General features: G+C 41.4%; 1 protein-coding gene across 2 annotated transcripts; it reads left to right on the top strand.

The window, feature by feature from the left end:
* Positions 1-266: 266 nt before the first annotated feature.
* Positions 267-13,252, top strand: zbtb44 (zinc finger and BTB domain containing 44). 2 transcript variants are annotated; one of them, XM_018755516.2, is made up of 6 exons: positions 267-642; positions 5,788-6,830; positions 7,159-7,243; positions 7,743-7,894; positions 8,546-8,846; positions 10,853-13,252. In XM_018755516.2, exons 2-6 carry the CDS (start codon positions 5,822-5,824, stop codon positions 11,160-11,162), a joined length of 1,857 nt encoding a protein of 618 aa, XP_018611032.1. In that variant the 5' UTR covers positions 267-642; positions 5,788-5,821; the 3' UTR covers positions 11,163-13,252. The 2 variants fall into 2 exon arrangements, with proteins under 2 accessions (XP_018611032.1, XP_018611033.1); XM_018755517.2 differs by having other exon boundaries at positions 8,546-8,629; positions 10,853-10,964.
* Positions 13,253-13,867: the final 615 nt, after the last annotated feature.

Genomic DNA, 13,867 nt, shown 5'->3' with positions numbered 1-13,867 from the left:
AAGAAATTATTATTAATTTGTAACAAAAGACCAAAGACCACACAAGTTAAAAAAAAATAAATAAATAAATAAAATACATTTTGAAGGCCGCTTATCAGTTCTGCTCAAATATTATAAAACCTGCCAAAAAATGTAAAGCCTTAAAATTTTAAAGCATCGAGTTGCCGCTGCCTTTCCGGGCCACGTGCCACGCTGCGGCGCGTGCACATCCATGTACAAAAAACGGAATTCAGCGGCGGACCGTCGGCGGCTTCCTGGGCTGCGCGTTGCATTGTGGGACGAAAATAAAGTGCGAAAATACCCGCAGAAGGGACAAAGACGCAAGCCGAAACAGAAAGGCTTTTGTAAAAGTTTGTAACAATTAGTGACGCTGTCTGTTTTTTTGCACGAAATCCGTGGAAACGAAACGGAACGTACTGCCAGGACCTTGAACGATGCGATAAATCACGAAATTCGAGCTGCGAAATGGAAGTTTAATCGGCGGAAGGAAAGCCGACCGAAGCCTGCGCGCTCACGTTACACGCCCGCGCCCGCGCCTGCGACCGCGCCGTGCCCGCCGTGACCACACTCGAGTCCGCTAGCCTGCACGCTTACGGTCCGCACGCAGGCCGCATCTTTCTCGCTTTTGTACTTTTTTTTCAGGTAAATATCGCAGATACTTGTTTCATGACCGCTTTTTATGAGTGTGTGTGTGGTGGATAGACCCGAATAAACATAATTCGGGACGGACGGTTCGCCAGGCTGACGCGCTGTTTTGGGTTAGCGCGGTTGCTAGCTGTCACAGTGAGTAGTGAGCGCGTTACGGCTTATTATGACTAATTGTAAAGTGTAAACAGCTTCAGGTGAAACTGGTTTCACTACGTGTGTGTTGTTTACAGCGTGATATGAACTAAACAGCAGCCGGTCGGATACAAATAACAAAACATCCTGCAGTGAGTGAGTTGTTTTGCCAGTACAGTAGTGTGTCTGGTAGGTAACGGACTCCATTTATATTCGCACTACACTACTACTCGGTGTTCTGTTCCAGAAACGAGTAGCTTGAGAGTTGGCCTGGTGTTTCAAAAATGTGGTCGCGCGGCGGATGCGTGGAAAAGGGCGCTGTAAACACAGCTGAAGGAGGAACCCCGCCCCCCACAACCGCTCCGCGCTCCGTGGAAACGGCGTAATTAAAATTGCTGGCGGCGGCGCGCGCGCGATTCACCGCGCGGAAAGGAAAACGGAGTGGCACACAGACCTACAATAGTTAGACGTTTTGTTTAAGGTTATTCTCACCTGTACCTGGCTTGAATGCGACATTTGCGTGCCTTAAGTCAATAAGGGCAGCAGGTTGCAGTGTCAGTGTGGTCAGAACGGGTGTCTTGCAGTCTGAAGGTTCCTGGTTTAAGTCCGATTCTTGATGCAGTACCAGGCTTCAAATCGCTTACCTTTAATTGACACACTAGAAACAACACTGCACTATGAACATATAAATTACTGTGAAGTCGATTTTCTTGGGAAAAAGTACCAGTTCAGTAAAGGTTAATAGCTGTAAAATTGATTCTGTATATAGGCTGCAGAAGTTAATTCAAGCAGATCAGTATTAGCAGTTTCAGAAAAGTATAGCCTTAAGTATTTTACAGTATAACATTAAAGGCTTATGTTTACACTAACCTGATGTTGTGGTGGTCTTGTGCAGTTTTTAATTCCAATGCTCTCAATTCTTCTGAAATAATTTTAGTAAGGTAAAATGCAGGGGCATTTGTGAACGATGTTTTTGTTTCTTTTACTTGCTAATATTTATAAAGCACTGATACTACACTACTTAAGTCATTATCATTGTCAGTCATTAAATAAATATGTTAAGCCTAAATGTGTATAATTGATTTAGACATCTGAACCCCATTGGAGTAGCTATGTTTGAACTAGGGTCATGTTTCTGCACTGAAGAACACAGCAGGCATAGAACTCAGTTTCGCAAGCTTCTCATTAATGATGATAGACATGCTAATATTCCTGTTATTAAGAATGGAGAGTGTGGTGTTATGCTTGCCCAGAGGTATGCTGTCTCAAGATAGCCATAGTAGAAGCTGGTAGTATCTTAGCAAGTGTTCACTTGAGTATTTTCTATGACTTGATTTCAGGACCAGGTTTCTGCATCTTAGACCCTGTCTTCCTGTAGTATCTGATGCTGCTGTGATCAGTAGTTCGAAGAATTATTGGAACTTCGTCCAGTTTGTGGATTGCAGATTGGATGCTCCACTTTTATCTTGAATTTTTAATTTATGTGTAACAAATACATGTAATAAAATACATCCTAAATTCTTTTATTGATGGCGTTTATATGAAGCTGTGTTTAAAAGGGCAGAATCTGAGCAAGAAACTGCCGAAGTTTAATTTGTTTTGCAACAGAGAATTGAAGCTCCTTGCTCATTACGGTAATGAAAATGAGAGCTTGGTGGGGCCATGTACTGCACACATTAACACTTTTGGCTAAAATCATATGAAGTTGCAATTGGAGTTGGTTTGTGCTCTCTGTGCTACATAAATAAAAATATTTTTTGAAAACAAGTATGTTAAGACTTTCAGATAAATGCAAAGCTATTTGTGAAGGAGGGAAAAAAATTCTGCATCTAACTGTTCATACGGCTGGCCGTCCTACTTTTACCACCAATTGTAGCATCCCCAGAGGTAGCCTTGGGGAATCCATGGCAACACACAAACATAATCCTTGATACATGAAAAAGCAATATGCAGAGAACACCTAACAAGGCAACAGGGTTCCCTTTGTGCGGTTATATTTAAATCCATCCATGAGTCACCAGTGTTTTGGTATGAAGTTAAAAGTCATCAGAATAAGAATGGACTTTCATGAGACTAGCTAATGAGTTGGAAAATCCTCAGCGGATCTCTGAAATATTCAACCATGTGGCAGAGTTCCAATTTTTATGCATCTTTTGCTTTAATTCAAAGCTTACAGCCAGCATATGATATGAAATCAGTTGTAAACTACTTTTCTGATGTTTTACAGACCTGGGGGAACTATTCGTAGACATGTGGGCCACCGCATCAGTCCAACCTACAGAACGATGGAGGAAAAACAGTGCCGTAGATTTTCAAAAATGGCAGCATGAAATGGAGAATGGAGAAATTGCCCAGTGGGACAGAAGAAATCAACAGTGACAGGAGTATAGAGTCTTGGCACAGAAATGGTGAACTCCTCTGTCTCACTCGGCAATGAGCTCTGGGCATTCCGGAGTGTCCAGGGATGCATCACTCATCTGGAATAAAGTAAAGCATCTGGGGCTGAACAGAAAGGGTTGCCATCAAACTGCAGCTTATTTGTCTTTGAGTAGAGGGTTTGTGCGCAGACAGCAGCGAGACTAGGCTTGCTTGTCAGCGGGGAGTTCGTTTTCGATCGTGAATTTTTCCCCTCCCCATCTGCAGGGAGGCAAATAGCTGTCTGATGCATATGTTGCTAATTCAGTGATTGGCTGTGTCAGGTTTAGGATGTGGGGGTGGGGGATGAGGCACGACCATCTGTCTGGGCTGCCATTTAATAACTGATGGCTGGGCCATTTCCATCTGTTTTTAGGGGAAAAAATGAGCAGGCTATTGCAGGCGTTAACTCACTCATTTGTGTGTGAAATAGTACAGAATAACAATAGCACGCTGCTGTTTGACACATTATTTCTGATGGAGAAGTATGGTTGCTTTTTAAGACATCACATCAGCTTAATGTCCTGTGGAAACCATTCGCGTCCACTTGTCATACTTGAACACATCAGGGTTTTGTAACCATCAGTGGTTATTCAAAGATAATATTATTAGAACTTGTTCATGTTTTAACGAAGTTTGATGAGTCAGTGTTTCTTTTTCCCCCTTTGGAGGTTTGGTGAACAGTCTGGTCAAAAGAATAGCGCGGACTGATACGGTTGGGTAATGTGGAAAATCAGTCACAGAATCACATTGTTGGCCAAGATGACCAAAGCTGTTGAAGTTATGTTGGTCCTTCAACATGGCTATTGCTACAATTTAGGAGCTGGTACCTCAAGGCTAATACAGCATTAGGAAAATGATTATCTATAACATAAAATATGATAATCATTTTTCTTTATTATCTGCTTGACTTAATGCTACCTGTAGGTCTGAATTGCTATTTAAGTTTCAGTGAGTATTCCTTTCAAGAAATTTGATTGAACTGTGATGGCAGAGATACTATGTTGTACCTTCAAGAGGACATGATATGTCTGCCAAGTTATTTGAAACCGTGTTGTAGAAAATTCACTATAATGAAGTGGCTTGATTCTGTTGTCTCTCTTGCCTCTGATGTTTACTATATTTAAAAATTTTTGTAAGTGGGGAGAAATGTTTCTACAAAGGTTTCTGTCACAAAGTACATTTATGTGGTTTGTTTTCCATGAAGAAAGGAATTCTTCATCATTTGTGTAACAGGCAATATACCAGAAATTTCAAAATGTTGAAATTTGGCAAGTAGATGAAAGTAGATTAGAAAATTTTGGTTATTTTCTTGGATATGGTGGTGATAAAGGAAAAACAAGATTAGTAGAATAAGTGTTTTTAAAGTTAATGGAAGTAGGACTGCTAATATGGTTCACTGATGTAATCTGCCCCGAAGTCAGCTGACAAAATGAACAGTGGATCCAAAACTTGGAAAGTTCCTGATGTTGAACTTGTTTGCTGCACGTTATTGAATTGACCCAATCTGCTCTGTTGTTCTTTGAAAAGCTGTGGCCTCTTATGCACTCTCCAAGAAAAAATTAAGTGCCATTTGAATTATTTTGATTTCCAAGGAGTTCAGGATCTAACACTTTTGTGTTTCTGGAGCAGTGTCTGATATGCCATCTCAGGAATTGCCCTGGGGTGGGGTTGTTACATGGAGCATTTTGGATCTAGGAGAAAGCTACCAAAAAAGGAAAGAATTCAGCTTGATCCTGGCAAATAAGTTGAAGGTTCATGGGATTTTGGTCTGATGCTGGTGTGAATAAAGTGGAACTACTTTTTTTTTTCCCCTCCCCTCATCCCCCTTCTTTGCCCATTATATTTAAAATAAGCCCAAGAGTTCTGGAGAATTGATATTTGTGAATGACACAAAAATTAGAATCCTCCCTGTATTTCAGTTTTGCACATATATCTGTCCTTATCTCAAGTCAGACATTCTGCCATCACGACTCCAAGTCCCAAAGGAGGACTGTATTCTGCATGTGTTTTTTCAGTTGAGACATGAAGACTCAGCCAGGGGATAACTGGCTTGACATCAGTTTGGGATTTGATAGACTTCCAAATGTCAAAGGCGAGACTGGCTTTGGCTGCCCACTCGCCCATTACCTCTCCTTGGCCCTGCACGTTCGGCACCCCGCTGGCTGTCTGGACTATCACTTTGCTAATTGTTGAGGCCAACAGACATATGGTCTCATCTATCCACACCTAATGTTTTTTTTTAAGGTCAACACATCATATTTATGGCTCTGGGTGACATTTGTTTTTACTCATTATTTTGAAGCACCTTGCCATACCGTGGCAACCCAGCTCTGGATTTTTAAAATATGAATCATGATCTGTTTAAGCTACTGAAACATGACTGTGGCAGTTGTAGCCATGACATTTCTCAAATAGTTCACAATTACTGTAGTAATGTCTGAAGTAAAATGAATTTAGGGTATAAAGCATACTTCGTAGACATTCTGTCTGTAGTCAGTCTCATCCTTCCTGAAATACTCTGTTTCTTCAATGTACAAAATTTTAGCATAATTATTGTAAAACATTTTCTGTTGCTTTTTTTAAAAATAGATAATACACATCAACTACAGCAACAGACTGCAAGATGGGCATGAAGACTTTCACCCACAGTTCGCCTACTCACAGCCAAGAAATGCTGGAAAAGTTGAATGCTCTGCGCAACGAGGGGCATTTCTGTGATGTGACCATCCGAGTCCAGGACAAGCTGTTCTTTGCTCACAAGGTGGTGCTCGCTTGCTGCAGCGAGTTCCTGCGCAGTAAACTGGTAGGTCAGCCCGATGAGGAGGACAAGGTGGTGCTGGATTTGCACCATGTGACAGTAAGTGGTTTCACCCCTCTTCTGGAGTATGCCTACACCTCCACGCTTTCCATCAACACAGAGAACATTATTGATGTGCTGGCTGCCGCCAGCTACATGCAGATGTTTGCTGTGGCCAGCACCTGCTCGGAGTTCATGAAGTCAAGCATCCTGTGGAACCCGGGTGGTGCAACGCAGGAGAAGGCACCAGACACCACCCCTGAGGGTGCTGCTGGCTGCACCCCCACACCACAAGATGGAAGCCTCTCGCCAGTCTCTTCTGAGTGCAGTGTGATGGAGAGGGCAATCCCTGTGTGCCGTGAGTCTCGCCGTAAGCGCAAGGGCTTTGTGGTAATGTCACCCGAGAGTCCTCTGAAGTGCGGCGCTCCACGAGTTGCCTCACCACCTGTCACGCATCCATCCTCCTCTTTCCCGGAGGCCACCGTGCAGCCAGTGGACTCCTCCCTGGCCTTCCCTTGGACCTTCCCCTTCGGTGTGGACCGCAGGTTCCAGTCAGAGAAACCCAAGCTGCCTGGGAGCCCTCATGGACTGGAGCAGGCTGGCCCCGCAGACACAGCCCGCGGCCTGCCTGAATACCTGGCCTGCGAGAGGCCTAAAGCGGCAACAGAGGAGGATGTGCGTGTGAAGGTGGAACGGCTGAGTGATGAGGAGGCTCACGAGGAAGCCTCACAGCCCGTTAGTGCCTCCCACAGTTCACTTAGCGACCAGCAGACGGTCCCTGGTAGCGAGCAGGTCCAAGAGGACCTCCTGATCAGCCCGCAGTCATCCTCCATAGGTATACAGACCTCATTTCTATCATTTATTCAGCTTTCTGTCATATTGCTTGTGTTTGTGCTTTGATATAGAGAATTCTTCAGGCAGATTTGTTCATTTTGTTGCATCTGTGGATCTGAATATGCTGCATGCGGTGTACAGGTTCTGTTCAGCTGTACTTAGTTGCTTGCTTTCACAAAAGTAATGAGAATAATGTAAGAAAGGAAAGATGGCAGGGTCTAGGAGACACTGTGTGTTAAACCAGCTCTTTTTTAAAACTCGAAAAGACTAAATGAGGTAACATAAAAGCAGAGTTTGACTAAACATGTCTTTGTTTGTTTCTGCTGAAGGTTCCATAGATGAGGGAGTCACAGAGGGGCTGCCCTCAATGCAAGGTACATCTAATGCTGGCAGCCATGCTGAAGATGACGAAAGGTAACTTGATGAACGGTAGTCAGGCTCAGAGTCCCACACTCCACAGCTTGCAAAAGAATCTTAAACAAAGTGGATGGTTGTAAAAGAATTGTTATTGTAGGCCATTCTTTTAGCCAAGATGTCAATGTGTTTATGTTTATTTGGCTTGGTCACAGGAGAGTGCTTCAAGACCTTCACGAAAGTAATGGAATAAAAACGTCAGCTGTATCACAAGACGAAAAAGAAAAACCTCAATCTGTGCATATATTTGTCCTTTCAAGAAAGCTCTGTTTTGTCTAGCACAGAGCTGACTAAGCCAATGTCCTGTAGCTGAGTAAACACATGAGATTTTTATGTAACTAGATAGCAATAAAACCCAACTACAGGATCTTAAAGGATAAAATGATCCACTTTCTGAGATTTCTCTTAGCTTTTCATTGGGAACTGTGATTTACTTTGTTGAGTTAGGAGAATGTGCAAAGTTCCTTGAGATAACGGGACCTCCTGTTTTCTGTCCTAGGTTGGAAAATGTTCAGTATCCATACCACCTGTACATAAGCCCCTCAACCAGGCCTGGCACTAATGGCCCAGACAGGCCGTTTCAGTGCCCCACTTGTGGAGTCAGGTTCACACGCATCCAGAACCTGAAGCAGCACATGCTCATCCACTCAGGTAGGTGATTTGCACTTGAAAACAGACTGAAGAAAGTGAGGAACTGTGGCATTTTTTCTGGTACGTCTGCAACTTTATCTGTTTATGTGATGCTTTTCTTTTTCAAAGCGATGCCTAAATATCTCTAAATGGTGGGACAAGTAATGTGATTTTTTATTTAATGAAACATAATGAATAGGAAGAGGGCAAGATGGCAGAAGTACCGAGGAGGTGCCATTGTTATACTATATTGAGAACTTTTTTGGACCAACTGTTATACAGAAACACATACTGGTAACTCTTTTAGAAGAGTTATGTTCCAGCTGTTTAGAGCTGTATGTTCCAGCCTTGCGTTGAATCTAGTTCAGCCTGTGGCAATACATGGCATCTCCTCCTTGTGTTTCTGGGGGTTTCTTCCACATGCTCTGGTTTCCTCCCTCAGTCCAAAAACATATATTAGGTGTATTGGGAATTCTAAATTAGTTTGTATGTGTGAGTGAAGGAGAGTATGTGCTTTCTGTGAGAAAGTTTCTCTGCCTCAGAGCCTATGTTTCTGGGGTAAGTCCAAGACTGCTGTGATCCTGCATTGGACAAGTGGTTACTGAGGATGGGTTGATTAATTGGAGGAGATGCAATTTGTCATTTTAACACCCTCCTTTCCCCGTTCCATAGGCATTAAGCCCTTCCAGTGTGATCGGTGTGGGAAAAAATTCACAAGGGCCTACTCCCTTAAGATGCACCGGCTGAAGCACGAAGGTAAACGCTGTTTCCAGTGCCAGATCTGTAGCGCCACTTTCACTTCCTTCGGTGAATATAAGCACCACATGAGGGTGTCCCGCCACATGATCCGCAAGCCGCGGATTTACGAGTGCAAAACGTGCGGCGCCATGTTTACCAACTCCGGCAATTTAATCGTACACCTGAGGAGTCTGAACCATGAGGCATCAGAGCTAGCAAACTACTTCCAGAGCAGGTGAGGAGTCTGTAAGAACCCCCCGCCCCTCCTGACACACCCCCTCCAGTCCACACACCACGGGCACATTTCACCAGGTCAAATGTCAGCCCGTTCTAAACGCAGTGACAAGAAATCATTTGTCAGCTTTCATGCAGAGTTGCTTTGGTGCTATTACACTTTTTCCTTTTGTTTGATTTTATTGTATTATGGCAACAGTTGGCACTCAGAGCGATTGAGGAACTGGTTAAAGAGGTTGCTGTTTCTTGACATGAAATCAGCACTTCTTGTACGCTTTAGTGAAAGCAGTTGAGCCTCAATTGTAAAACACGCACCTGTGTAAATGGGAGAGGCATAAAACGAAAATATAAACACAAGCTCCGGATAACAGCATTTACTGAAAAAAGAATAATATATACACACACACATATTACATCATCTTTAATAAGAAAATAATTTAGCGTGTTAATATTAAACAAGAAAAATTGGGGGATATTTTCATAACAGCTTTCAGGTATAAACCACTGAAATTAACTTGAATGACAGTGTAACACTGTGGGACTGCACAAAAGTGTTTTCACCTCTCACTTTAACTCCATGTTTCTCTAGGTTCAGTATGATATAAATCAGTTTTCAGATGAGTAAGAACACATGAAACTTAATCTCGTGATTTTCTTTAAAAGGTTCATCTTTTCACTTAATGTTTTATGGTGTCTTTGGGTGGTTACATGGTATTTTCTCAGATTAAAATTGATTTTAAAAAGATAAAAAATTAGAACTCTGTGCAAAGAATTAATTGAAACCATTGTTTAGAGTCTGAAAGTGTGCTGAAGAGTAACACATGGTTGCTATCCGCAACTCTTTGTAACACTGAATGGGCTGTTCTGTCGGATAAGTGACAATTAAACAACACCCGTACTGTCCCTAAAGCGTCTCCTAGTTTTTCAGACACTGAGCTGTGAACCCATCACCCTGTTCAGTCCCAGAAAAACAAGCCAGACATGCATTACCCTGCTTTCCAAATGAGGGAACGCATGAAATACAAACCAAATGCTTGGCTTGCGTGCTGTTGCATCATTTTAGAGGTAGATTACATTTCTGCTGAGATGATCCTGAACATCTCCCCGTAACAGCCTCTGTAGGCTGATGTGCTGCTCTATCCATGGCTTATTGAAACTGTGCTCTTTTGACTTCTTGCATTGCTTGGAGCTGATTTGAGATATTCCAAGGAATACCCAGTTTTGTAGTACCATGATCACACTTTTATTATGTTTACCTTTGGAACGTAGGTCTGCTCAAATTTTACCTTGCCATATTCCTAAAATATATGTTGTATTTCACATGCGTAGATCACACTTTGGAGTGGTGATCCTCTTATTTCCTTAACTATTTTGTAATACGTGTAATTGATGGGCGTAAGAAATCAAGATCACACTGAAATCATATTTCCTTATTGTAATCAGGCAAGCATTGCAGAAGCTTTTGAGTCAACCCATTTTGTCTCCTTGAGGAGTTTCCTGCATTCTGTATCTAGTAGGTGACCACCAGATTACTGTAAATCAGATGAGATGTCTGAGCAAGATATTCAGCCATGGTTCCATTACATTCATGATCAATGCAGGCATCTTACTTTACATGTAATAAAGTTTATCTTGACTATAATGAGAAGCCTTTAATATTCATACTATATTTTACTTGCCCTGTAGACTCCACTTTTTTGCATGAATTTTGTCAAGCCTTCAGATGCATACATTAAACCAGTTGTTATACTGTATATCTGCTTGAAATGTAAATATGCTTTTATATGCTGGACCTCTGCACTTCCAGATCAGGTCAAGCTCTCAGACAGTGGCAGTCTTTCTGATATCCTTGCCCGAGAGTTTGTTTTAAGTTAATATGAATTTTGAATTATGACTATTATGAAATTGATATTTGTAATGTCTTGCAGTGTATACATTGTTTTTTGCTCTTTAATTAATGCCTTCTTTTCTGTCTCTTGTTCCCAAAACCCAACCACTGGTGTCCAGTGATTTCCTCGTGCCCGACTACCTGAACCAGGTGCAGGAGGAGGCCCTGGGGCAGTACGAGTTGGCAGAGCAGAGCTTCGAGGGCAACACCTCTGTTCAGATGCCAGTCATCTCCCAGGTCTCCTCCTCCCAAAACTGCGAGAGCGCCTTCCCTCTTGCCCCCCCTGGCTCCCTGGCCGACAAAGAGGTGGAGGAGGAAGAGGCAGAGGCCCTGTCGGAGGAGCCCAAGACCAACGGTGGCAGCTCCCCAGACATCCCCCAAGAGGATGGCTCTCGGAAGGAGGCATTGTCCTCCATCACAATCGAGTAACCGTGCCTCGCCTCGCCTCTCCTCTCCTCTCCTCTCCTCTGGTGCCCATACCCCCGGCCCCTGCCGTTGGAAAGTGCCTGAATTCATTTCTCTGTGATCTTCGTAAACACCAAGATGAGGTCCAGACCTGACAAAGAGCAACAAGAGTTTGTATTTCTTTCAAACTGGATCTTATGTTTGTTAGTTTTTCTATTTTGTATGTCAGTAGTGTTGCTAACAACTGCTTGTAGTTTTGAATAGATTGAACACTGTTTGATATTATTGATGGTTGATAGTTGATGTGAATTTTATGTATGTATGTGTATATTATGTCCCTAAGAATATGAACCACATATGTATACTGTAAGTATTTAAAAACATTTTTGCTGCATATAACTTGAAGTGCCCATCAGTTTTAGGTGGCAGGTGATCAAGTGTACCATGGATTTTTTGCCTCTGTACTTTTGTAGCAGAGAATAGGAGTGGTATTTGACATGAGCACTTACAGTGAGACTCTGTGGGTCTCGGTAGCCATCACTCCGGTGACGGGGCGTTCTTGTCATGTTCTGCCTGCCCTCTGATGTAAACATGCTGCACAGCACTTCGAAAAAAAGTTCCCGTAGCATTTCAAAACACGGTTATTTTGCAAGATGTTGTGAATAGCCAGTGGTAAAGACAGCTCTGCACGTGTTTTCTAGGGTCGGCACCATGTTCTCCACTCACCAACTGCTAAATTGTATTTTCAAATTCCTTAATTGTAATTTTTTTTTTTTTTTTTTTTTAAGTTGAACAGTATTCAGTGTGTAAAAGTAGTAGATCTCAAGGTGAAAAAGACTGAAAATGCTTTTCTAATCTGTCATGAAAGCTGAGTAGTACATATACTTAAAGAGACCTTCAAAAACTGGCCATTTCTAAGATGTTTTTAATGTTTAATAATTTTTTTATTTTTCTTATTTATTTTTTTATATGATTTATATTTTTATTATTCACAGAAAGGGGGTCAAGTAAAGTAAGTTGGGAGTTCTGTTGTTTTCCCTGTAATGGAATCCGTTTTTCTTCTTTAAGTATTTTAAATTTTAATGTTGCAGATTTTATATTTTATCAGCTAAAAAGGTGGCAGGACTTGAAATGTTGCCGACCCATTTATTAGGTGGACGGGGCAAGTCCCTGTTGCAGGGCACGCTTTGACGCCTATAAATAAGGGTGAGAGTGCCCGTGATGCCAAGGGGAGCATTAAGATGTCTGTGGATGATGCAGCCTGTACCCCCTGGGCAGAGCAGCTGGCTGCTGAAATGCAGAACATTAAGGACTAAGCAGCTGGCACCCTAAAGTGTTGATACATGTGTTTTTAATTTTAACTTGTTTGGTAAATTCTGTTTAGTGCTCTTGTCAGTTGAACTCAACTTTAATTTTTCACTTTGATGGGAATTTACCTGTTATGGAGAAGAAAAATGAGAGGAAATAGACCAAAAATACATGTGTATACTTATATATACACATATACACGCACACACAGTACGCTATGTTTTTATTACATGTTCTGTTACAGACAGTATGTAGGTCATGCTTCTAAATGGACTGTAAACACTAAAATGGTCTGATACTAATTACATGGTTTTATAATATTCCAAACTATTTGAACTCAGAACTCAGTATAATTTAGCCAATTTATAACGAATGGTAGTAATTACACAATTGCACTTCTGAGAAAGTGGGTGTGGGTTCAAATCCCTTGGGGTAAAATGCTGTACTCTGAAGTAAGGTACTTTGATTTGGAAGCCCATATCAGAATAAATGGAAAATATGCAAGCTGTCTAGAGTCCTGTAAAGCTGGTCATGTAATGATTACGTTTCCAGATTTGTCCTTTTAGTGGAAATTTACAGCCTGTAACATTGTACTCACAATGTCAGATAGATTGTGTGATAGGTGTGTTGTTTCCAATCTTCAGTGTACAAATAAGAGATAATGCCATCATTTCTTTGTTGCTACTGAAAAAAATACTAGCACATGACATCCTTATGACTCCAAGGCTTGTTGATAAATCAGAGGTTTCATTCCTTATTTTTGTCAGGTTATGAGTGTGTATGCATATATACACACATATATATACACACACACACTATATATATATATATATATATATATATGTGTGTGTGTATATATATATATATATATTTGTTAGCAGTGTTTACTGAACTGGAAAATTATTGGAAAGAAGAATGAAAAATAACACCTATAGGTCAGTCAGTTGATGGATAAGGGAATTGCAAGGAGCAATTGAACTGCAATTGAATTATTTTCAAATTCTTTGATATTAGAAATAAGTTATATTTATAAATATATGCTGCTTTATGGTGATACTGTAATACTTTTCAGTAGAAAAATAAGTGCCCAAAATATTAGTCATTTCATTTAGACCTTTTATGTGCAATAAATTATAAAAGAAAATCATGTAAGGTCTATTGCCAATTGATTCTGAGTTTTGAGAGGAAGAATGTATTTTTTTTAATAATAGTGGAGCTTTGATAATGTGACTAACTTGAGGAAAAGAGGTGAACGTGTTCTCTTCTGTGAAATGATCTGCATACAAAAAGCACGAGTTTGCCGTTTCTCTCCCTTGAATTGTGAAGTGTGCAGTCTGTGTGCGATTCTGTGAAAATGTGCTTGCCTGCTTTCGACGACCAGCTCAAAGTCAAGGCTTTCGGGTTAGCCGAGACGTTGCCTT

The sequence above is a fragment of the Scleropages formosus genome, chromosome 4 (assembly GCF_900964775.1).
Source record: "Scleropages formosus chromosome 4, fSclFor1.1, whole genome shotgun sequence".
NCBI classification, from domain to species: Eukaryota; Metazoa; Chordata; class Actinopteri; order Osteoglossiformes; family Osteoglossidae; genus Scleropages; species Scleropages formosus.
Note: the sequence above shows the minus strand (reverse complement) of the source record. Positions and strands in the feature narration are given on the sequence as shown.